The sequence below is a fragment of the Aspergillus versicolor genome (assembly GCF_001890125.1).
Source record: "Aspergillus versicolor CBS 583.65 unplaced genomic scaffold ASPVEscaffold_1, whole genome shotgun sequence".
Classification (NCBI taxonomy): domain Eukaryota; kingdom Fungi; phylum Ascomycota; class Eurotiomycetes; order Eurotiales; family Aspergillaceae; genus Aspergillus; species Aspergillus versicolor.
In genome coordinates this window covers 3469537-3492179 of record NW_024467524.1, presented here as the reverse complement: position 1 = coordinate 3492179, position 22643 = coordinate 3469537, and the positions used below count along the sequence as shown (strand labels likewise).

Below are 22643 nucleotides of genomic sequence, written 5' to 3'. Positions count from 1 at the left end.
AACAGAATGAACGATCAGCGTTTCACGATAGAAGCAAGTGCGATGCACGTCAGGCACCCCATCGTGCCTGCTTTACAAGTAACGACGGTATCTATCTAATAGAAAAGAGCGATTGTGCACAGGCAGATACTAGGTAGGAAGGGGCAATCGACTTGGGCTCTACTGCTCTTGCCTCTCGAGGCTATGGCCCGGATGTAAGATTATTGGAAGGCGCGATGGCGACCCAAAAACGGAAATAGCGACATTTATTGACTGGAATACTTCCAACTAGGAGAGAAATATAAGCATCAGTGGATCTCGTTTACACCTACCTTCGTATAATCGACAGCATACTTAGTAGGCGGATGAACCGCCAATGCTCAGCCCTAAGCGAGGTACATGTCACGTGACAACATCAACACCACAACGGCTACGGCTCCACCGCAGCATTTTGATATGCAGGATGAAACGGCACCATAAAAAAAAGCGAATTGCATCGCTATAAGGCAACACAAAAAGTATGGAGCAGCTGGGAATCGAACCCAGGACCTCTCCCATGCTAAGGGAACATTATACCACTAAACCACAGCCCCATTTGATATGCACTCGGTCGAAAGAGCGCTCCACAGTCGAGGCCGGGGTTCCACAGGGCATAAAAAGTGTATCAACACCGAGATTGCCTGCGATAGATGCAAAAATGTGGAGCAGCTGGGAATCGAACCCAGGACCTCTCCCATGCTAAGGGAACATTATACCACTAAACCACAGCCCCATCTTGTTATAACCCAGTCGCCGGGTGCGAAGGATTCGCGGTCCGGAGTGGCCGTTGCGCTTCCATGGCATAGCACTTCCATACGGCGAGGGTATAGAGACCGTTCTCATGGTATATTGCGGGAGTTCCCAATATGGTTTTATCATGGATGCAAAGAGAGCGAGAGGGACAGCTTCATGGTGGCCAGAAGTATGGGTATCGCGTACAGAGCCGGATATATATCAGCACCGACTGTGCACCGGTTGCGGCTGGCTTGGTCGTCTGACAGGTCGTTTATTCATCTCAGTAGAGCTACAGGCTGGAGCTCTAATATCGCAGACACTCTTGTACCAAAGAGCGGTGATTGGATATATCGGGGGCCCATCTTCTCATTGGTATCAGCTGGTTGACCACAAGGCATCATGAGAGGAGCTTAGTGAGCGGGTTACCGAAAGTATAAATTAGCAGGATCTCCTGCAATGCCGGCATGCCTCCGCGAAGCTATATTTCGAAGAAAGTTGAAGTGTTGCTTGAAGCACCAGATGGTACATGGTCTCCCTGGCCAAAAATAGCATGAATGCTGAACATGCCCAATAAATTGGATATGGCACGGGCCTGAAGTAACGAGCAATATTATTAGTGTTTGAAAATAACAGTCAGTACCTTGATGCTCGGACACCTGGGACAGCATGATGCCTAATGAGTCACGAGCAGCCTAGCGAACAACTAGTGGTAATCTCCGACTTCTCGACGTGATTAGGAAAGAGGCTTGGGTGGACCAAAAAAGTCATATAGAAAGGGCACAGATGCATGAGATAAATACAGAAGCTCCCACATCGATGATATCCATGGTCTGAAGCTGATGGATAAATGATGGAAACAGCTCCAGGGATCGCGATCAAACAAGCATCAATATATTGATGCCGAGTTGATCAGAGAAGATAGCTCCTGTCATAATTGAAAAGCTAGAAGCATTTTGGTTTTTGGAGCCCCGACCAATCGTGTACCCTTAGGAGGGGTGATAACGATGATGTGTTTACGCGCTGGATTGGAGATGGTTGGCAGTATGACGTTGATGGAATTCGTGGGTGACCCCTCTGCTTATATAGTCTACTTCTGTTGAAAACCTTCAACAGTTGGGGCTGTGGTTTAGTGGTATAATGTTCCCTTAGCATGGGAGAGGTCCTGGGTTCGATTCCCAGCTGCTCCACACTTTTTGCTCGAAACATTTTTTTGCCGGCTGCATACGGTGTATCTACTACACAGTTATATAGGATTGCATCTAATCTGAGCTGTTCGTTTTGCCGTCCTCTACCCTAGGCTTACGACAGGATGTCCATACATGGGTAATGTGATGCTAGCGCTCGCCTGTCACTGTAAAAGTGCCAACGGGTTGCTCAATGTTTTGTTTGTCAGCAAAACCTCTCTGACTAACTAGTTATTACGTAGTTAATTCAAGCGCAATTTCTCTATTTTCAGTAACCTTCGCGTATGGGTTTGGTCTCAGGAAGGTAGAAAAAGCCCGTATTGAGAGAACTGGTAAATCGTAATTCAGGATCTTCAAAGGCCGGCTCAGCCTTGCGACACCCTAACGTAAGGTAAGGTAAGAATAGGAACCACGAACTGCCGGGAGTTTCTCCGTTGCATTCTTCGCTCGGGCCGCAGAAAACGTTATTGGATCAGCCCCCGCGATAATTGGATCTCAGAACGAGTTCCTTCTCCTGACTTACCACGACGCTGCCTTTGGCCTTCCTTCACCTCAAGTATCGATGTCGCGGCCTTCATGACTCTGGCTCCGTCGAAGCGAGTCACTGCCCGGGTCTGGACCCTGGTTGACAGTCGCAGTAAGCTCCATTCTTGTTCCCAGCCCCTTCTTATCTCCGATAGTTCAATGGAGATTACACACGAAAAGCAAACGACTTGGAGAAAGCGATCTTGAAAAAACAAGCGCTCACTGTTGACTTCATCTTATAGATTATATTCCTCTTCGTAAACGCCATTATTCCTCCACTGCCCAGGCTTCCGACTCACCTCGGACTACGAAACGACGCGAATTCCACGACTATTTTGTTACGCATCTCCCCTCATCCTCCCTTCATCCAGATCCTAGGGGCCCGCTCACATCGTTCCATAAACTCCCCCGCTCAGCATCAGTACCACATACAGGAGAGATAACACACTCTCCGGCTTCATTCCAAGCTCTGGTCGGCCGAGAGACGACCGTAGTTCGGATTCCTCTACGCAGCGCAAAACATCACTTTGGAGCCGCAACTTCTCGGGGAACTCGCGCTTATAATGAAGACACATACCAGGCTGGAGTCATTGACATACCTGCCTTTGCGAAGCGTCCTCCGTCGTCCTTGACGATTAAACGGGATGTTGCCGGACCCCGGGAAAACAGAGCCGCGGATAGTGCGAGTGGGGATCCGCAAGTTTTCTATTTTGGCATATTCGATGGCCACGGTGGATCTGAATGCAGTTCTTTCCTGAAGGATACGCTGCATGAATATATCCAGGACACTGCCGCTGAGTTTGAACTGCAGTCGAGTTTGAGAAAGGCCGGGGAGGAGCCAGATTCATCTGGCAGCGAGCTGCCAGTACGACAAGGGAGCAATGCGATGCGGGTTCGGAGATTGGAAAAAACTCTGGTGCAGAACTGGAGACATCTCGTCGGAGGGTATTTCAAGAGATTTGTCCCGCCTAACTTTTCACATCTAACCAAACACCCCGCGGAGGGCGAGACGAAGTTAGCAACTGATGATAAATGTGTCTCAATTGAGGAAATCCTCGAGTACGCCTTTTTGCGTGCAGACTTGGATTTCGTTTCCGCCCAAGCCGCAAGGCAAGATGACGAGTTGTCGAATGTTTTCCGGCCGCTTTACCAAGATGACATTCTCTATGGGCCAGCACGTTCTCAATCATTAAGCCCCAGTGGGCTGAGACGGTTCAAAGGTGGAAGCACAGCGAGCTCTGTATTAATATCCACTCCAACGCCCGCACCTTTTTGGCATCCATCTAGCCCATCAAGTTTGTTAGTCTCGCATGTTGGCGATACCAGGATCTTGTTGTGCTCGACGGCCACTGGCGAGGCTATACCCCTCACTTCCAACCATCACCCTTCGTCGCCCATCGAAGCCAACCGGCTAAGGCGCTATGCAGCTACGTTCGTGACCGACTCGTTTGGCGAAGAGCGTATTAGTGGATTAGCGAATACCCGTGCCTTCGGTGATGTACAGTCCAAACGAATCGGTGTATCGGCTGAACCCGAGCTTCGCCGTTTCGAGATAGCACCGGCGGAATACTCTTTTCTGGTACTCATGACAGATGGTGTCACGGACTCACTCAATGATCAAGAAGTCGTTGATATCATCAAAGAAGCGAAGACTCCAGACGAAGGGTCTCGGCATGTAGTCAATTTCGCTACCGAGGTCACCAAGTCAGGGGACAATGCTACTTGCCTCGTCGTGCGACTCGGCGGCTGGGAGCGACGATTGGAAGGGGGTTTAGGCAGCCTAGGAACGAAAGAATCTCGCGAATTCCGTCGACAAGAAGCTACAGATCCGCGCAGGTCACGGACATGACGCAGCCATTGTATATAACGAATAATTGTCTTAGCTCTCGCTACATTTCCTTTGCAATACATAAACTGTACATACATACCAAAACATTTTCCCTTCAAATTTACAGGCGCGAAATACTAGTATGCGGAAGAGAAGAAGATAATGTGTAGCAACCAAGTTGAAAGCCATTTAAAGGGCGACTAGAAAGGGTGTGCATACAGGGAGAGAATTCGCGGGTGCTCGGCGAAGGCCGCGGTGGACCATGTGAAATTATTGTATTCTCCTATTTCCGCGACCTCCTCTTTATATCTGCCGCCCTTTTCTACTCGCTTGACCCCTCAAAATACATGGGAGCAGATCCTGGCCCTTTTGCACTTGTCTGCAGCTCGGAGTGCCTTATCGAGCTTATCGTTCTCAATGCATCCGAGTTTCCGAGTCGATGATCCTCAGGGTTCCGTTCCGCTGACTACACGTACGGCACGAGCTAGTTAACTAATCGATAATATTAAAACGGCTTCAGTAATGTTTATCACCCGGACAAAAACCCAAACCCACATAGATACCATTCAGCATCCAACAGAGAGCACGCCTCATTGTCCGTGTTCAGTTTGCCCAAACGGAGTGCCATCCTCTTCGTGGTTCTGGCTATAATCGAGCAAACGCGTGCCGAAGGCGGGTGAACCATACTACTGGTACGTGTTGGATAAGCTCCGCAAGCTGACATTTGGCAATGCTGCGGCGAGCTGTGGTCTTCTCCCTCCAACGAATATCCTACGAATTCAATCTCAAATAACTAACGCGGAAATTCTACGCTAGGCCTCTCTTCGTTTTGGCTCACCCTGCTTGGAAATAATTTGTCCTGGAAGTCGCGATTCGCCCGCTGTGGAAGCTCTCGGATAAGAGGTTTCTCCCCTTTTTACTACCTCATCGCCGTCGCCTCGTCTGCTCTCTTTTCCCACACAGCCCTTCAATAGGTGCCGAAACACACGCGGCACTCATTCTATACTAGAAATTTTCTCAAATATGAGCGCCAGGACTAGAAGGCAAAAGGCCGCGCTGGCCGCCCAGTCCGAAGGAGGCGACGCATCGCCGACAAGAAACGGCTCGATAGAGACGCCTAAACGGAGCAAGTCAGCTACACCGGACGACGACGATGATGGAGTGAAGGAGAACGTATATCTATTTGCTCCCAATATCATTGGTAAGGAACTCGTTCTTGGTCGTTAGTCGCTGCGACCCCGCTAATATTTTCGGGTTCATAGGATACGTGAGAGTTGTTCTGGCGATTGCATCCCTCTACTACATGCCCCTCCACCCACGAACTTGCTCGATTCTTTACAGCGTATCATGCTTGCTGGATGCTTTGGACGGATATGCGGCGCGCTATTTCAACCAATCTACTACGTTCGGCGCAGTGCTTGACATGGTGACCGACCGTTGCACAACTGCTTGCCTTCTCGTCTTCTTGAGCTCTGCTTGGCCGCGATGGGCGCTTGTTTTCCAATCCCTTATTGCTCTGGACATGGCTTCTCACTATATGCATATGTACGCGACCCTCAGCATGGGAGGTGCCAACCAAAGCCATAAAAAGATCGATTCTTCTCGGAGCTGGGTCCTGTACCTATACTACAACAGCAGGGTGAGTTTTGCGAGCTCTATTTGAGATATATGTCTCTGGATTATGCTGACGACTTGCATCTACAGACGGTTCTCTTCATCTGCTGTGCCCTCAATGAGCTTTTCTTCATCGGCCTTTACCTGCTCTCCTTCTCTTCTCCCACCTTATCACCGTCCTTGCTCCTACCCCCTCAAGGGGTCACCGTAGGCGGAACACCACCACCTCCCGCTTCGACAAGCGTATTCGCTAGCCCTTGGAGTGCCGGTGCCCTAGAGCTGGCTCGCGCCAACAAGATTGACAGCTTCTGGCCCTGGGTGATTACCGCAATCTCGTTTCCGGTCATGGCATTCAAGCAATTTGTCAACATCGTACAGCTGGTCAAGGCTGCCAACTGGTTGGTTGAAGGCGATCTTGTCAGCCGTCGGAAGGCTCGCAACGCGCGGGTGAATTAGAATGTCAAGGACACGAGCCCGCTGTCGAAACTGGGGCGTTGAGGTATATCTCACCTTTAACATAAAGCCCCTGATCTTGATCACTGCATCCTTTGGGTGTTAGCTGTCATTTAGATGACCTATATCATTCTGCATAGCTCTGGCGCTCTGTCCTTTTCTTTGGGAATGAGCTGGGAGTTTTTGCCAACTTTACTACTCCTTTTGTGGCGAGCCCTTGGCAATGAAACCTGCATTGCGGGATAAATAGATCACGTCTGGGCATTTGACTTGGGAGGACTATGTGGGATTGGGCGTGTATATCTGCCACCAACAGGCGTGTGGACCAAACTTATTTTAGCGATGGTCTAGTTTTTGTGTTTCTTTCTCTGTCTTTTATTCTTCTTGCTACCTTCTATTTTTCACTCTTGTCGTTAATTGTCCTTTTACCCTCTGATTCTTTAGTTATTTTAATGTGTTTCTTTGGCCCTGCTCTGGTCTTATACGACGAAGAAACGGACTTGGCCCAATTGGGGAGGTCGGATTACCGTACATAACCGCTCTCCGGTGTCGGCGTGGGGTAGAGCAAATCCACCCCGCCGATTCCCTTTAACATCGGAGCCCCTGCTCTCCCGAATACCTGTCCACTGCCCTGAGTTCCTTTCTGTGTTTTTATTTGCAGTAATTTGTGAAAAGCGCCAACAGAATGCCGTCCTTTAACGTCGTTGTATTTGGGGGTGACCATTGCGGTCCTGAGGTGAGGCTCGCATATTGCAATCGCTATAGTGTGGAACTAATATACTGTGATTTTTAGGTGACTTCAGAGGCTGTCAAGGTGAGTCACCTTGACTATTCGATGGACCAACGGGCCAATTCGAGAGACTAATCCTAAGCGACGAACTAGATTCTCCGTGTGATCGAGAAGAGCCGTGGCGACGTCACGTTCAATCTCCAGGACCACTTGCTCGGTGGTGTAAGCAATGACCTCCAGTTTCCTTCAAAGTTTCGTACACTGGGAATCAGGGCGCAAACGCTAACCAAGCCCGATATCTAGGGATCAATTGATGCCACCGGATCTCCTCTTACTGACGAGGCCCTCGAGGCCGCAAAGAACGCCGACGCCGTGTTCCTTGGTGCTATTGGTGGCCCGGTATGTGACGCAGCGACACGCACAAAAGTATACTCAACTAGAGACGACTGAGCTAATCGGGATACATTCGGTTTGTAGAAATGGGGAACTGGTGCCGTCCGCCCTGAACAGGGTATCCTCAAGCTCCGCAAGGAGATGGGTACTTTCGCCAACCTGCGACCATGTAACTTCGCTGCCCCCTCGCTAGTCGAGAGCTCCCCGCTGCGCTCTGAAGTATGCCGCGGAGTCGACTTTAACATCATCCGTGAATTGACTGGTGGTATCTACTTTGGCGAGCGTAAGGAAGACGATGGAAGCGGGTTTGCCCTCGACACAGAGCCCTACTCCCGCGCTGAGATTGAGCGCATCACCCGCCTCGGTGCTCACCTCGCTCTACAACACAACCCCCCTCTCCCCGTGTGGAGTTTGGACAAGGCCAACGTCCTCGCTACTAGCCGCCTGTGGCGTAAGACTGTTACCGAAGTCATGGCCAAGGAGTTCCCCCAGCTTAAGATCGAGCACCAGCTTATCGACTCCGCTGCCATGATTATGGTCAAGGATCCCCGTAAACTAAATGGTATCGTCATCACCAGCAACCTCTTCGGTGATATTATTTCCGACGAGGCCAGCGTTATCCCCGGCTCTCTGGGTCTCTTGCCCAGCGCTAGTTTGAGCAGCATCCCCGACGGAACCGGCAAGGTCAACGGTATTTACGAGCCCATTCACGGTACGTACACTAGCCATTTCTCCCTCAATCCTCCTCAGTTGAAGTTCTATACTAATTTAATACTCGGTATAGGTTCCGCCCCTGACATCTCCGGAAAGGGCATTGTCAACCCTGTCGCTGCTATCCTCTCCGTCGGTTTGATGATGCAGTACTCTTTTGCTCTTTTCGATGAGGCCCGCGCTATCCAGACGGCCGTGAGCAACGTTATTGAGTCTGGCGTGCGCACTGGCGACATTGGCGGCAAGGCCTCCACTAAGGAAGTTGGTGATGCCATTGCTGCTGAGCTAGAGAAGCTTCTGAAAAAATAAGTGTTTGCGCCAAGGGCTTACTACTTCGGAATATTAAAGTGGACGCGAAAAGTACCTACTATTTAGGGCATTAGTCATGCCAAATGAGATACGAACAATTTGAATAGAATACCTCTTATGGGATGTTGTCCTTCCATATTTATTATTGATTACCAGCACAGCTCTTATATCTGTCATTGCATGAGTAATTAATAAGTACAGTAGCTAGCGGGTATCTTAAACCGAGACGCCGAATAGTAGAAACATCCTTTCTTTTTAGACGTATCAGTAATGCAAGGACGATGTGCTCACCAACTCGAGAACCCCTAACTCCCATAGTGCACAAAGTAAAATAAACCGCCATGATGGGTGATTTGATCATCGAATCACCGGATCTCCCATCCAATCCGGCTCCTCTAACGCAGTTACCTTGCCCGCGGCGCTAGTATTGCCATCGCCTCGTCCGTCATCATTGTTAACACCCCGTAGAGACTTCCGGGCACTGTGTCTCCGTACTCGACCATCCGCAGACGCGGACGGAGCATTACCGTTCCGTCGGCGGTCATCGTCTCTTGCAAAGACCTGGAATCCACGCACATGTGTATCCTTTCCGTTCTGATGATTCTCCATGATGCGCATTTGAATCACCATAGCTTTGAGCACACTCCCAGAATACGTGTCTTCATCGTCGTCATCGTCATCATCTTCGTCACCGCCACCGCCATCAGTATTGCCCTCTTCATCGTACACGCCAAATTCCTGAGCTCGACCAAGTTTCCGGGCAGACTTCTCTGGGTTCTCGGAACCGGAGAGCAGTGAATCATCCGCGAAGATAGTACTTCCGGACTTTCTTTTTCCTTTATCCATTTTGCCCTGGAGACGAACGGATTTTTGCGCCCGCCGACGTCTTCGCCTCTTTCGTACCCATCCGCCATTTTGCCCCCCGACACCCTCAAGTGGGACTTCCACCCAGCCACAGGGGCCCTCACCTTCCCATGTTGCGAACTCGACTAAGTCATTCCCGCCCATACCAGCCAGGAACATCATCTTCGTAGGCGTATAGCTTTCATCAAGACTGAAATCAAGATACACTCTGATCTTAACAACGGCAACAAGTTTGAAAAAGTGCAGCGTAAGTGTATGTGGCTGCGGCCCGTCGGACTGCCAGTACTGCGTATGATCTGGGTTCCGAAGCGCTGCTACACCGCAGCCAGGTTTATGTGTTGAGACGGTCCAAGATGCAAGTGAAGAAATCTCACGGAGATCACTGGGAAGTGGTGATGGTGATTTATCTAGACGATCAAGAGATGCTGTTAGCTGCGCGTGCCTAAGAGTATAAAGAGAAGTAAGTATACGAACCTCGATCTTGCATCAACTCATCCTCATCCTCCTCTATAGCCTCCTCTTCCATACCTTCCTCAACCATACCCTCCATGTCCTCCTCCGAAAGCTCAACCTCGTTACCCTCTGGATCTAGTCCAATTCGCCTTTCGACGATCCCACCATTCAGCTCCTCCACATCCTCTTCCTCATCAAACGGGCTTTCCTCGTCATATTCTTCCTCCTCATCCCCATCCTCGTCATCGCCCATAGACTCTCTCCCCTGCGGCCTCTCAGCTACTCCCCTACCAAACAACGAGAAGAGCGCAGCCTGCGCCGCAGCCGCGCGCCGAACCGGCTCCGGCGCCCCCGCATTACCCGACTGATCAATCTGCCCACCCGACGACGGGTGTAACTGCGGGAACGGAACCCCCCGAGGAGACGGTGTTTGAAAATGTCCCTGCACTGGGATATGGTTTAGTCGCTGTCGTTGTTGTGGCTGCGGCGGCTGTGGTTGTGGGGAGTCGGAGGAGGGAGGAGCCGTGGGGTGTCTGCGGAGGAGATGGCGAGGCATCGCTGTGGTTGGGTCCGGTATTGCGATGTTTGAATTGGGTTATGATGTTCCCATTTTATGTTCCCAATAGCGGGGGTTTTCGAATTTGGTTGTTTCGTGGGGAACTAACTGGCAGTGGTAGTTGTTTGTGTTTTGATAGAGCTCTCGCTCTTGCGGTGGAATTCCGCGTCACGTGAATAGCTATGGATTGATGGGAATGTGAAGCCAGGAAGGGAGGATTAAATTAAGATATATATCTATTAGGTAAGTATGATGTCGGAATAATAGTTAATATGATACATTATCGTAGTGTATAAAAAAATAATACAACACAGTTGCGAGCAACGCTGGTAACAAGAGGCTCCGCAGAGAGCATATCTACATCCTACTCCCTGACATCGACGTACCCAAGTTTTTGGCCCATCTGTATCCGCTGGCCCTTTTCAATATTCCAATTCAATCCACCATCTCGCTGGCCCTCTTTCCAACCGGCATCAAACGACTTGCGTGTGCCCATAGGAGCCTCGAAGACTAACACGATGGAACTCCCCAACTGGAACCCGCCCATTTCCTCACCTCGTTGAAGAGAGTGACCACCTAGTGTCCGGCTTGCGTGAAGGTATGTAGCTTCGGCGAACCCAGGGTACTGTTCACCGCGCTTGGCGGCTTCTGCAGCAGCCACATCTGCTGCGGTGTCCGTCAAAAGGCTATTGGTTCGTAGTTCGGAGTCAAAGTTGATTTTTATTGAGCCGACATTTGTAGCGCCTACTGGGGTATAGCTGAAGAATCCCCAGCGCCACCGACCCAGAAGCACCACACGCTCGTTGAGTGTAAAAAGGCCAGGTAGATGTCGTTGCAAATAGGGTGACACGGAGAATAGCTCGCCGGCAAAGTGTCGGCGGCTTTCAACAACCCAGGGCACAGGCGAGTGGAACCGATGGTAATCACCAGGAGCGAGGTAGATTACCACGTAGTAAAGGGCATTGTTCGACGTTGGTTTTGGCGCATACCAAGGGGTTCCATCACCACGCGCAAGGTCCTCCCGAACTTGGGCTTCGGACGCAGCTTTAGATTCTGTAGACGCATCTATAGACGATGATCGCTTTCTTAAACCAGCGTGCTCTCCAGAAAAGAGAGACGGTAGCGTGTAGGAAATGCCGTTCATCTTAGCAAATTCTTCATCTGCCGACATGTTGGCAGCATCTCTTTGTGAGGGCTCATTCTGATGGTCCATGAATTTCTTGGAGTGATCAGCCTGGGACGGCGTGGCAGAGCCCAGGAGCGCGTCCAGGCTGTACGTCACACCTTTGACCTGCTCTACTTCTCCTCGCTCTATCAGACCGAACTGAAGAATGCGCCCATCGGAGGGAGACAGTATAGCGTGCGGGTCCGAATCTAGCGGCCGGACCCCAGGCTTCAGCCTGCGGTAGAAGAAGGCTGCCAAGTTCGGGTACACGTGAAGATCGGGCTCCGCCACTTCATCCAAGTTGGCGCCAAATACCCAGGAGTATAGTTTGAAACCCGGGACACGAAGGTAGTAAGGAAGTTCTATTTCGTTGAAGCGGCCCCACAGTCGAGACATTGCCTTCAACGGCAAGGTTGACATGATTTGAACCTGCCATGGCCCGCTGAGCCGAGTCTTCGGACGCGGAGGGGGTTTTGAGAAATCGAATGACTCTCCTGAAGCTTCGGATTCCCTCTCAATGCGTAGTCGTTCATTTCGTTGAGACTTGTAATAATGAAGAATACCCAGGAGACCGATTCCGAGGCCAACCGGGATCGGGTACCATTCGACTTTGGTGTTCCGTAGGGCAAAGCGAAGCCGGGATCCAAATGTGCTCCCAGGCGACGATTTCTGGTTTTGATTGTTGTAATTGCGCCGGGACTTCGAGAAGAACCTGACGCCAGTCCGAAGCCGGTCAGGGGATCCAAACGACACCATATCTGATAACGCGACGCTATCTCTCGAAAAGCGAGTGAGGCTCCGACAAAAGGACATAGAATTTCTAGACAGGCACAAGGCCATAATTTGAGGGTCACACCATGAATATCAGGCCGGAGTGCAGTCCCGAAGCATGGGGAAGTTTAGTCGGAGAAACTCATGTGATTGCGATAGATGATGTTTTTGGTGCCCCTCCACCGCCCGGCAGAATCTGCCGATAGCGATTGTCTCCTTCCTCTGCCACGGCCTCATCTCCGCCTCAACAACCTCCTCATCAGCGTCTACTCTTCATTAGTATTATTTATCTCTCATTATTTGACTCTAAAACCCACCTATATTTGTGCTCTTAGTATTTCGGAGTTTCGCTCGATTAGCAGTTCGTGAGGGACCGCGCTGCATCTTAGAGGCCACCGTTATCATAGAGCTCCCCAGTCCCGCACCAGAGCTTCGACACATTTGCTCCACATAGTTGGCCTTTTTGCGACTTCCCAGCTTTTTGTCTCCTGCCAACGCATTTTGAGCTTGACGGATGTCTCTGATGGATACAGGGGCCGGAACCAGTGTCAAGGGTCTCACCCTCCATGTATTGTGTCCGTCTTTGCCATCGCCGAACCGTTTCACCTTCAGAGGCCTGCCTCTCTCCATCACGGTTGCCGACCTTAAAGTTCGCCTTTCAGAATCGATCCCTTCCCAACCAGCGCCAAAAAGCCAGAAGCTATTATATCTCGGAAAGATACTTGCAGATGACAGCGTAACCTTGCAGTCGCTGTTCGGATCACTGGATGTAAGCGCAACCCCCCCTACTATACCCAGTTCCGACGGTTAACGTTCCCGTACAGAGTGACGAGGTCTCAGTGCACCTTATACTTCCTCCTTCTCCCCCGCAGCCCGCAGACCCAACCAAACCTACTACGAGTACCTCAGACCCTTATCATGCCATCACTCATAGACACAACCAATCGCACAACCATGGGTTACATGCTCAGCAAATAAGGTACAGAGCGCCTAATCCTTTGAGGCGGGATGAAATTGCTCAGTCCTTGCACGAAAATGCCCGCCGTCGCCTCGCCGAAATACGACCACGAACGCTTCCTCAATCTCAATGGCCAAGGCCGCCGCATTGGGCGTCGCGGCAGCAGGATCCCCATCTGCCGCCTTATATACCAGGACCATCAGTTCCAGCTACCCAAACTACTGCGCCATTCTCTTCCTTGCCAAGCCTGTCGGTCATGGACTTAGGGGAGGGCCTGCAACTTCCTGAAGAGGCTCAACCACGTCTAAGGCTGCTGAGACAGTACATCGGCTTAGCTGAAGAACAACTAAACTGCGGAATTGTGCCCACAATAGACCATGTGATTCAATTACGAACACATCTTTTCAAGCTGCTCGATGATCAACTCCAACGGCCGCCGTCTGAACGCGGCGAATATATTGAGCCATTAATCACCCGCGTTTTTGACATTTCTACCCGCGCGGATGAGCTTCGCCAGCCTCGTTTCCTGCCTACTCAAAATGGCCCCTCACATGATTCGATGGGCCAGCTGTACCTAGTCTCTTCACCTAGTGGTTACCAGGCTCTATGTGCGTCTTCACTAACTGCCCCGGGCGCCGTTCGGACAATTGGTACAGCGCAAACACTCGGAACGGAATCTTCCACCAATGGCCAGCAACCCAATGCACAGCCAAACGCAGACGCTGCGGTTATGGAAAATGTCGTTCGTCACGCTGTCTTGAACCAAAGACCTGCAGCCGACGGACAGTTTGGCTTGGGGCGCAATTTGAGACGGCTGTGGCTTTTTATGCGACTTTACTTTTTCTGCCATATGTTCAGCCAACCTGGTTCTCAAACGCGACTACTCTATGTGACCCTCGCTGTAATAGCTGCAATTCTTTCAGAAACTAGCGTCCCAAGGCGGCTATACGAGATGATTTTTGCTCCTGTCCAGCGACATCTCGAAGGGCTGGTGCACTTTGCACCAGAGCCAGCGCCGCAGGGTGCAGAAGCAACAACCAACCAAGGAGTCAGAGTGCAGACTGATCGCGAGGCAAGTTGGGCCGCTGGGGCATACCGTAATTTACGAAGGGTGGAGCGGTCGGCGGCCCTTTTTATTGCCAGTCTAGTACCTGGTGTGGGAGAGAGGCACATTGAGGTACGCAACGCGGCGGAGGCTGCGCGGAATGCTGAAATAGCACGACAGGAGGAAGAGCGACGTCAGCAAGAAGAAGTGGTAGTTGCAGAGAACCCAGGGGAGCACCCACTCGGGGTAGACGACGGAGCCGGTAATTCTGAACGAGATTCTCACACCAACACAGGGGCCGAAGCTCCGAACGTGCCCCAGACTGCGATACCCCAAGAAGCACACTAGGTACAACTTAGGTACTAGTTGTGTTTCTGCTTGCACCTTTTATACTTGGCGTTACTGTTTGGAATTAGCGTAGATATCGTTATTGGGTTCGAAATATGGAGTGTGTTAAATAGCGTCATGCCTTTCTTCAACCAACAGGCAACCGTATAGATAGCGTATCTAGTCTATAAGATTTGGGTATATGCAAGTCTGCGTAGCTTCTATAACTTTGTTCCTAGCCTCAGCTCACCATCTACTGGAACTGTCGGCTCTGTCATAGGCCCCGTATCAAACGACTCCTCCCCATTGAAATGCCACCCTCTCTCCGCACCACCGCTCAGAAAGCTGCAATCCCCATTCACCACACAGTCCCACCCACCCCCGACTCCCCTCCCACCTTCCCATTCCGGCACAATTGTGACATCTGGGTTCTCAATCCTCGTCCCATCTGCCAGGAGACCCTTCCCCGGTTCTGACGCAGCAGGCCCGCCGACCCTCCTCCGAAAGGTACTCAGCCCCGTTGTATAAACATGAAAATCCTCCTCACTAGAATCCGCGGGCATGTTACCCGTCAGCACACGCCCAATCGCAATGAGTGGCGCCGCATGTGAGCATATAAAAATTGCCTTGCTCGTTCTCTGCTCAGTAGGGAGAGAAGCCTCTATCGTGGCGATTTCCGCATCCACCTCCCTAATTATACCCGCCAACGCGGTTGCGAGGCGGTTATGTAGTTGCGGGATTGATTCACCCCGGGTTGATGTGTAAAGTATAGGGGATTTTCGGGTAGTGTTTAGGGTGAATGGTGCTGCTTTGCCAGATTTGAGTGATTGTAGGGTTGAGAGCGTTGGAGGTGTGGGGTGGTGAAAGAAGGTTGTTGAGCCGAACCATTCCCTAGTCCGAGTAAGTATAGCTCCGGTATGTGTGGCAGTCTACCGAAGGGGTGAAAAAAGGTCATGCAGGGTGGAAGACAGAGGGTGCATACCCAAGCCCATTCTCAACCCGTATCTCAAACTCCGCCTGTTCATCTATATCACTCTTTCCATTCTGCGCCTTCTTCACATCGCCCAATGACCTAACAGAGGGTTCAATGGTCTGTAAACATCGCCAAAAAGGGCTCGAGTAGACCCGGAACGGCTTGGGGGTTACATCCCCGCTAACTATGTGCGTTGCGAGTTCGTGCGACTGCCGGACGCCGTGCGAGGTTAGGGCTGGGTCCGAAGGGTTTCCCGATGGTGTGGGGAACTGGGAGGTGTATGTGCCGGTTTTGTGGTCGATTGTCCAGTTCAAGCGGTGCTGTGTTGATTCGAGGAATATGTAAGTGGGTGTGTTTCATCAAGTAGGCAGGGTTATGTTGGCGGGGGTTTGGGATGGAGAGAGGAAGGACGTACCCCATGTCGAGTTAGATAGATTGTGTCGAGGGGCATAACGACGCTTTTACTACCCACAAATACAGGTAGCGTTATAATGGAAAGGGGTGAATGAAAAGAACAGAGAAGATTGAGAGGTTGGGGTCGAGGGGTGCGAGTTTGGGAAGTTGCGGGGGGATGTCCATCGGGTTTGACCTGAACCTCGGCCCGTGATAAGGCATGCAAAAGTCAAGTCAGATTTGACTTGCGATGGAAATCTACGAAAATAAGAAAATAATTATAGGTTCCAGACACGGTCATAGATTAACGAATATAACTACTATCTAGCGTTCAGCACAGGTATCATCCCTTAACTCCTCGCCAAGAATTGTACATTTTTATTTCGCAACCCACGACGACTATCCATGCCGGGCCGTTGTTTTATCAGATTTTTTCGGATAAACTTTTTAGTAGAAGAAACCGAGGAGCTTGCCAGCAACGTGCTTGCGGCGGGCCTCCTCGTGGTCCATGATACCAGCGGAGGTGGTCAGGACAACGAAACCGAACTGACGAGAAGGAAGGAGCTGGACAGCCCAGTTCTCGATCTCACCGAGCTGAACGGGGTAGCGGGGGTTGATGACACCGCACTTGTTGAGACGGCCGTTGAGCTGGATGACGATCTTGCCGGAGCGGTGGTCGTCAACTTCCTCGAATTCACCGATGTAGCCTGGAAGCAGAAAGATAATTAGTGGGACTGTAGCGAAAATTTAAAGGTTTGCCCGACACAGAGCTCAGAAGAAAGGAGAGAAGGGAAACTTGTAAGATCTTCGCTATCGCATTCAAGACACGACGAGATTAATATCTCGGGCACTTAAAGGGCAAAACGTCGTAAGTATCGAAAGCGCCGCCTAGTTATCAACCCGAATTTTTTAATTTTTTTTTTTTTTGAAGATCTCACATGGCCTCCCATTCTCTTTTCCAATCTCACTCCGTAGACATCGAAACCTAAAGTGCCAACATACCGTGCTTCTGCATGACGCTCAGGAACTTGATGATGACCTTGGAAGAAGGACGGATGAGGACCTGGCGCTTGCCAGCCTTCTCAGCGTTGTTGATGGCGTTGAGCGCATCGTTGAGGACGGAAGTCTTGACCATTTTGTCGGTGTTGAGGGATAGAGATCGAGATTCTCAAATCGAGCAAGAGTAAAACTGGAGATGAGGTATCTGTATTACAAGAAACCCTTCATCCCCCGGTTAGGGGATTCGGGTTTTACATAGTCAGCCACCAGTAGTCCTCGAGCGCAAAGAGTGCCCTTATGGTTGCAACAATCAAAAGGGTTCTTCAGCCCGTGCCGTAATGAGAGATGCGTATCACGTTGGAAGGATTTCTAGTTCCATTGAGCCTTCGGGTCGGAAGTACTGCATCAAAAACTTTCTCTTTCCCTGCAAGATCTCATTTTCCTCCGGTCGCAACTCCGGGGAATTGGATCACTAGAAACTCCGCAGTGATTGCTCTCCCAGACTAGCTGTGAGGCTGTAGAAGGGGGGATATCTGCAGGTGAAACATACCTCGATGGTAGGTACCGGCGGTGCTGGAGTGAACAAGGTTGTCGAGATCAGGAGGTTGATCAAGAGCGGTGGAGTTGAGATTTCACGGATGTGCGCGCTTAGGGTTTCCAGGTTTTACCCTTATCAATAGTCACGTGACGATAAAAAGAATTTAGTGCCTCAGGCAGAAAATCAGATATCGCATGTTCCGCATGCACCGGAAGTTCCGGAACTTTACGATTGAATTGGTATGGTTATTCCAAGTTTTCATCATTCTCTATACAGGTTTTTTAGGTAGTGTTGGGGTTGAGGGTCAGATTATACTAGCATGGGTCAAATACTTCATGGCGGTGTATCTTTAGGGGTTACATGACTTCCGGGCATACATGAGATGGGGGGTAAAATGCGTGAGTCTAATGATGAGAAAAAATTAAGGAAAAGACAGGAAGATGAATTGAATTGTGCAACAGGGTGTGATCATGCATTTAGGACACGTCATGGAACAGGGGAAAGCGTCCGAAAAAGGGAAAGGACGATGCCTAATGACGTTTATCCGTTAAGACAAAGGGAGAAGACAACAGTCAAAGGTAGGGGAGGGTGTAGGGGAGAAAATGAGGTGTCGGGGGTATAGATGTTGGAATAGGGCATGTGTTAGGGGAAACCGCCATATTTGCAGTCACAAACTGCCTGGAGAATTGTTTGGCAGCTTGCCGCTATTTCAGGGCACGGCACTTTGGGTGTGCCTCTTGGGAGACACTCCAAGATAGAGAACACCTCGGATCGTGAGGTTATCTTCCAGATCATAGCACGCCTCACTGAGGAATACTGGTGGTAGAAATCGATGTCCGCACAGGAGTGCTTTATGACATTCCACCGCCCTGCATGTTGATCTGGTTCTTGACCTGCTCACGAGCCCAGCGAGCGGTATCAATGGTGCGGGGACCATACTCGCGGTTGGTTCTGGTTTCCCTCACCAAACTTGTGACCCACTCATTGCGGAAAAAGGCGGCGATAGAACCATCAGGGTACGCGTCAGCGAGGTCACTAGAGCGAGTTAGTATATAAGTTTCACAAGGTCAATAATCATGGAACTTACCCAAGGACACCCATAGATGACCGCATCAACCCTTCGCTGCGAGAACTGGGATCTTGAGAAATGAGGCGAAGAAGTTCGAAAATAGGTTGGACGAATTCTTCTAGAGATTTCACTGCAGGATAGTTAGCACTTACTCGTAGGGATGGAAACCAAGGCTTAACATACCTTGTGGCTTGCCCTTGTAAGCAATTAGAATACCGCCCCAGGCATCCATGATACCCTCACGAAGCGAAATGACATAATCCAACATTTCGATGGTGACATCAGAGCTTGCAGTAACCAAGGAGGCCTGCTTTAGCACTTGGCCAACAACAGTCAGGTATTTATCGAATTCCACGCCAATAGCCTGGGCAATATCTCCAAACGTCTCGAGAATGGCAGGCTTGAGCTGGTTTGTGGCACTCTGTAGATAAAGTTAGAAAAATATACTGGGAAAATGGAGCAGGGTCTACTAACGCTCAAGTTATTCATTAGGTGGTTCATGAATGTGTCGCAGTACGGCGAAATCTTCTCGTTCAATGCACGAGAGATGTCGCTGACCAAGCCAATGGCCATTGAGCAGAGACCCGGCTCCTCCTGGTTGCCTAGGGCATTGTTGAGGAACGGGCTGAAAGGCTCCATGTACTTCTCAAATTCTTCATCCAAAGCTCCAGCGATCGCACCCACCGTCGAGAACACAACATCAGGTACGCTGGACTTAGGAGGAACTGTGGAGAGAACTTGAAGTAGGCTGTGCATGATGCGGTCAGCCTGGGGCTTGATTTCGGCTTCAAGACGTTGGACAATAGCCTAATTAGATTAGTAAATGAACAGACAGAAAATTTTCATTTACTCACTAGAACAACACTTGTGATGCCCGTCTGCATCTCTTCGAGGGTGATGCGGTCTTCAACGCTGACGACCTGCTGCTGCATGGGGATGGTCTGTTCCAGACGCTGGAGGATAAGATCGGAAAGGTTGGCAATCATAGGAAGGCTGTCATTCGCAGCGTTTGTGATGAAAGAGTTGAGAACTTCGTAGCCAGCGGTTCGGAGCTGGTTATCCGCATCTTGTCTGTACGGGGTTAGACTCACACGAAAAGAGATATAGCAAGATATAAACATGGAAAAACATACCTCTCCGTAAGCGTCAAGAGCGACTTCACGCTCTCCTCGAAATATTTCGAGATGGGGTTGGTCTGAGCGCCAGGATCACCGGCAAAACGGTCGGCAACATTCATCAATGCCCAGCAACATGAGCTAGCGATCTTGGGAGAGCTTGCAAGGCCGTTGAAGAGGCAAGAGATAAGGGGTTGAAGGTGGACGTCAGGGTCGAGAGTCTCGGAGCAGAAGTCGCAAACGCGGCCAAGGGCGTAGGCAGCGGAGTCACGGACCTGGATGGAGCTGTCTTCCATCATACTGACGAGAACACGAAGAGCCTGCTTCACCAGAGGCTCCAGAACCTTAGGGTCGGGGCCGTCCATGATCGCGCCGAACGCGGCCACGGCAGCGTCTCTACGGCGCCAATCTTCGTGGCGAATGTTCTCCTCAACGAAAGCCAGGACAGGTTGAATAACTTCGGCCTGGACGGATTGAGCGTACAATTGCAGGGCCTGGTAGGCCGCGCGGGAAACGTTGTACTCGTCATCTCCTGCATCTTCATCTTGCTTGCACATTGACTGCAAAAGCACTGGGACAACCTCGCGGCAAGCAATGCGCGCAAAGCCATACATTGGGCGGACGTCAGTCAAGCCCTCCGCTTGGGCCTGATTATAGTCAGTAACAACTCAGCGATGAGAAGAGCGGTACAAAAAAACTTACCGCAGCATTATCATCTTCAATGGCAATTTCTTCTTCGCAAACGGTACACCAGAATTCAATAGCAAGCTTGGCTACATCTTCCTCTTCGCTCTTCATTCCCATGATACTGAGGCCAAACAGAGCCTTCTCCATGTAAAAGCTCATCTTATCGTAGTAAGCACCCATAATACGGTTCAGACAACCGAAAGCACCGGCCTGGACACGGAGGTCATCAGCCTGCGTAGCCTCACAAACGACCTGCATGATGTAGTTCCGTTCGCCCTCATTTTCCATATTTGATCGTACAAAGTCTACAGAGTCACTGAGGGCCTTGATAGCAGCATATCGAATGTCCATGTTCTGCTCTTCGCGACGAGCTCCCTGAACAACAGCCGTAAGGATAGCATTTGAGTGTGCAGCCAGACTTTCTCGAAGTTCCAGATCCTGGGATTCGCAAATGAAACCGATGGTGACCAAGCAGGCCTGCTTCATTTGATCGGATCCACTCGCGACACCCTGGACGAGAACCTGCATCAAATCGGGCCATTCATTCTGTGGCAACTCAATAGCGGCGATAGAGACAATAAACTGAGCAGCTGATTGACCGGCCCGCCCATCTTTGGAGCCGAGTGTGTCGATGGCCAGCTTCTTGACCTGCGCCTTAATTTCTGGGGTAATTTGCTGGCGCCATTTTTGTTGAACTTCGTTTAGTCTGTCTCGATCCCTGAAGGTGAAGGCGTTCTTTAGAGCGAGACCGGCGGCGGTTCTGATGTGGGATGCGGAGTTTTCATTTGCGAGTTCTTGACCTAAGGTGACGAGATATCCGGCCTAAAGTAGAGGAGGGGCACAGCGTTAGCGAGTGAAAGCGAGAGAATTTTGTTTCAAAACAGCCAGCAACGGCGAGAGTCGGAATAGGAGTATACGTACAAAGTCGACCTCTGCCGCATGGAGCAACTGTTGCTCAGCGTTGGTACGTGTGGCGGCATCTATAGGTTAGGCGAGCGAAACGGATTAGCAAGACCGGACCCGAAACATACTTTCAGACAAGTCTCAGGAGATCGAGTTTACCTGGCGAGATGGTGCCTTCCAACACCTGAGTGACATTCATATTGGATTATTGAGTTGATAATACCAGAATCACAAGCCAGCTGCAGAGATCCCAGAAAAAAGAAAAGGAAAGGAAACGGGAGGGAGGGGAAGAAGGGGAGGGAAAAACTCCGCTTTCTCGGTTGCAGCAGAAGTAAGAGATAGGACGTGTATAGCACAAGAAAGCCCACGGCAAAAGAGAGGTGTCGTATGGAGGGAGGAGAGGAGGGCTTATGCAAATAGCAGAGGGGGTAGTGGTGGTGGTTGTGAGAACGGGAAGAGGGCGGGAGGTTCAAGTTGTTTTTGTGGATTATGACGAGGAGCTGGACGGCGGATCTGGAGGCATGCACCACCACTTTCGGCGGTCCGTAGCAATCAGGAGCAACCGCACAATATGAAAAATCTCGGACCGAACAGGTCTTGACTCTTGAAATTAGCAGAGTTTCTCGTCTTGTAAACCTCAAAAATATCAAGACGACAAAAAAAGAAGCGAGACGAGCTGGTTGAATAAAATCTAGCCTTGGCTTCCCTTAGGCTGAGACAAGAGAGGCCAGATCTTAAGGAGAGCGGGTGAATAAAAACGAGGGAGAAAAAAAAAATTGATAACCAAGCCGGGTCTTGTTTTACAGATAGTCGAAGAAGCGTTCCTTTCCGCAGGGACTCTCTTCTGAAGAAGTTATACAGCAAAAGCACCGTCCAACTCCATGACTCTGACACCTCCAGATGACGGGACGTGCATTTACTGCTTCTGATTGGTCCATCTCCACGCCCTCCGTCCTAATCCGGCTAATGTGGCACGTGACATCATCACTGACAAAGAAACCTCCGACGGGAAAGGATCACATCCACGCTTTCAATTCTTTCAACGGGCTAGGATGCTATGGTCTAATAATAACTATCATGTATTGAAAACGATTATCATAACGATATTTCCTTGTTCCAGCCGCATCCAGGCCACACAAGTGGAAGTTACAGGATGCTATCACCAATATTTGTCTGTGCTTAATACCAAACCTTGTAGTCTATCGGTGGTCTACCGAGAGTGCCTGTGCTCAAGAAGCACTAGAGAGGGGTCTACCCTAACTATGGTAATTGGCTCCGTACCATCAGACCGGTATGATGCTGCCTGAGGCGGGGCAAAAACACCCCT

The 22643-nt window shown here is 50.4% G+C and overlaps 9 protein-coding genes and 3 non-coding genes across 12 annotated transcripts; 5 read left to right on the top strand and 7 right to left on the bottom strand.

Annotated features, from left to right (window-relative positions):
- Positions 1-500: 500 nt before the first annotated feature.
- Positions 501-572, bottom strand: ASPVEDRAFT_t8. Its single transcript has one exon. It is a non-coding gene; the product is annotated as a tRNA-Ala (tRNA).
- Positions 573-679: 107 nt separating this feature from the next.
- On the bottom strand, positions 680-751 carry ASPVEDRAFT_t7. The gene has a single exon. It is a non-coding gene; the product is annotated as a tRNA-Ala (tRNA).
- A 1117-nt stretch (positions 752-1868) lies between these two features.
- ASPVEDRAFT_t24 lies at positions 1869-1940 on the top strand. The gene has a single exon. It is a non-coding gene; the product is annotated as a tRNA-Ala (tRNA).
- Positions 1941-2513: 573 nt separating this feature from the next.
- On the top strand, positions 2514-4311 carry ptcA (type 2C protein phosphatase PTC6; the record flags this gene model as incomplete). The annotated part of the gene is made up of 2 exons (XM_040809626.1): positions 2514-2574; positions 2705-4311. 2 exons carry the CDS (start codon positions 2514-2516, stop codon positions 4309-4311), a joined length of 1668 nt encoding a protein of 555 aa, XP_040662881.1.
- A 1002-nt stretch (positions 4312-5313) lies between these two features.
- ASPVEDRAFT_24092 (CDP-diacylglycerol--inositol 3-phosphatidyltransferase) lies at positions 5314-6360 on the top strand (the record flags this gene model as incomplete). Its single annotated transcript, XM_040809625.1, has 3 exons — positions 5314-5491; positions 5553-5929; positions 5995-6360. The coding sequence occupies 3 exons, from the start codon at positions 5314-5316 to the stop codon at positions 6358-6360; spliced, it is 921 nt and encodes a 306-aa protein (XP_040662880.1).
- A 299-nt stretch (positions 6361-6659) lies between these two features.
- Positions 6660-8679, top strand: leu2A (3-isopropylmalate dehydrogenase LEU2). The gene is made up of 6 exons (XM_040810002.1): positions 6660-7093; positions 7151-7171; positions 7241-7309; positions 7391-7486; positions 7565-8192; positions 8265-8679. Exons 1-6 carry the CDS (start codon positions 7043-7045, stop codon positions 8498-8500), a joined length of 1101 nt encoding a protein of 366 aa, XP_040662879.1. The 5' UTR covers positions 6660-7042; the 3' UTR covers positions 8501-8679.
- Positions 8680-8857: 178 nt separating this feature from the next.
- On the bottom strand, positions 8858-10373 carry ASPVEDRAFT_78852 (anaphase promoting complex subunit DOC1; the record flags this gene model as incomplete). Its single annotated transcript, XM_040816609.1, has 2 exons — positions 8858-9771; positions 9839-10373. 2 exons carry the CDS (start codon positions 10371-10373, stop codon positions 8858-8860), a joined length of 1449 nt encoding a protein of 482 aa, XP_040662878.1.
- Positions 10374-10627: 254 nt separating this feature from the next.
- ASPVEDRAFT_36506 (phosphatidylserine decarboxylase 1) lies at positions 10628-12438 on the bottom strand. Its single transcript, XM_040811223.1, has one exon. It carries the CDS (start codon positions 12292-12294, stop codon positions 10738-10740), a length of 1557 nt encoding a protein of 518 aa, XP_040662877.1. The 5' UTR covers positions 12295-12438; the 3' UTR covers positions 10628-10737.
- Positions 12439-12537: 99 nt separating this feature from the next.
- ASPVEDRAFT_146507 (uncharacterized protein) lies at positions 12538-15125 on the top strand. Its single transcript, XM_040808095.1, has 2 exons — positions 12538-13078; positions 13134-15125. The coding sequence occupies exons 1-2, from the start codon at positions 12824-12826 to the stop codon at positions 14658-14660; spliced, it is 1782 nt and encodes a 593-aa protein (XP_040662876.1). The 5' UTR covers positions 12538-12823; the 3' UTR covers positions 14661-15125.
- ASPVEDRAFT_146506 (phosphoglycerate mutase family protein) lies at positions 14861-16213 on the bottom strand (the record flags this gene model as incomplete). The annotated part of the gene is made up of 3 exons (XM_040808094.1): positions 16028-16213; positions 15622-15932; positions 14861-15530 (listed from the first exon to the last, which is right to left on the bottom strand). Exons 1-3 carry the CDS (start codon positions 16061-16063, stop codon positions 14861-14863), a joined length of 1017 nt encoding a protein of 338 aa, XP_040662875.1. The 5' UTR covers positions 16064-16213.
- Positions 16214-16423: 210 nt separating this feature from the next.
- On the bottom strand, positions 16424-17619 carry ASPVEDRAFT_67906 (40S ribosomal protein uS8). Its single transcript, XM_040815971.1, has 2 exons — positions 17008-17619; positions 16424-16712 (listed from the first exon to the last, which is right to left on the bottom strand). Exons 1-2 carry the CDS (start codon positions 17138-17140, stop codon positions 16453-16455), a joined length of 393 nt encoding a protein of 130 aa, XP_040662874.1. The 5' UTR covers positions 17141-17619; the 3' UTR covers positions 16424-16452.
- Positions 17620-18393: 774 nt separating this feature from the next.
- On the bottom strand, positions 18394-21515 carry ASPVEDRAFT_24085 (karyopherin beta; the record flags this gene model as incomplete). Its single annotated transcript, XM_040809624.1, has 9 exons — positions 18394-18577; positions 18630-18741; positions 18795-19032; positions 19086-19418; positions 19466-19682; positions 19745-20373; positions 20429-21235; positions 21335-21393; positions 21476-21515. The coding sequence occupies 9 exons, from the start codon at positions 21513-21515 to the stop codon at positions 18394-18396; spliced, it is 2619 nt and encodes an 872-aa protein (XP_040662873.1).
- Positions 21516-22643: the final 1128 nt, after the last annotated feature.

What these genes read in the sequence shown, in the direction of transcription:
- leu2A (XM_040810002.1), top strand. Translation starts at nt 7,043, where the DNA reads ATGCCGTCCTTTAACGTCGTTGTATTTGGGGGTGACCATTGCGGTCCT. An exon ending in AGGACCACTTGCTCGGTGGT is followed by an intron (nt 7,310 to 7,390) that starts GTAAGCAATGAC and finishes CCCGATATCTAG; the next exon opens with GGATCAATTGATGCCACCGG. An exon ending in TTGGTGCTATTGGTGGCCCG is followed by an intron (nt 7,487 to 7,564) that starts GTATGTGACGCA and finishes TTCGGTTTGTAG; the next exon opens with AAATGGGGAACTGGTGCCGT.
- ASPVEDRAFT_36506 (XM_040811223.1), bottom strand. Translation starts at nt 12,294, where the DNA reads ATGGTGTCGTTTGGATCCCCTGACCGGCTTCGGACTGGCGTCAGGTTC.
- ASPVEDRAFT_146507 (XM_040808095.1), top strand. Translation starts at nt 12,824, where the DNA reads ATGTCTCTGATGGATACAGGGGCCGGAACCAGTGTCAAGGGTCTCACC. An exon ending in CGCTGTTCGGATCACTGGAT is followed by an intron (nt 13,079 to 13,133) that starts GTAAGCGCAACC and finishes GTTCCCGTACAG; the next exon opens with AGTGACGAGGTCTCAGTGCA.
- ASPVEDRAFT_67906 (XM_040815971.1), bottom strand. Translation starts at nt 17,140, where the DNA reads ATGGTCAAGACTTCCGTCCTCAACGATGCGCTCAACGCCATCAACAAC. An exon ending in GAGCGTCATGCAGAAGCACG is followed by an intron (nt 16,713 to 17,007) that starts GTATGTTGGCAC and finishes TTCTGCTTCCAG; the next exon opens with GCTACATCGGTGAATTCGAG.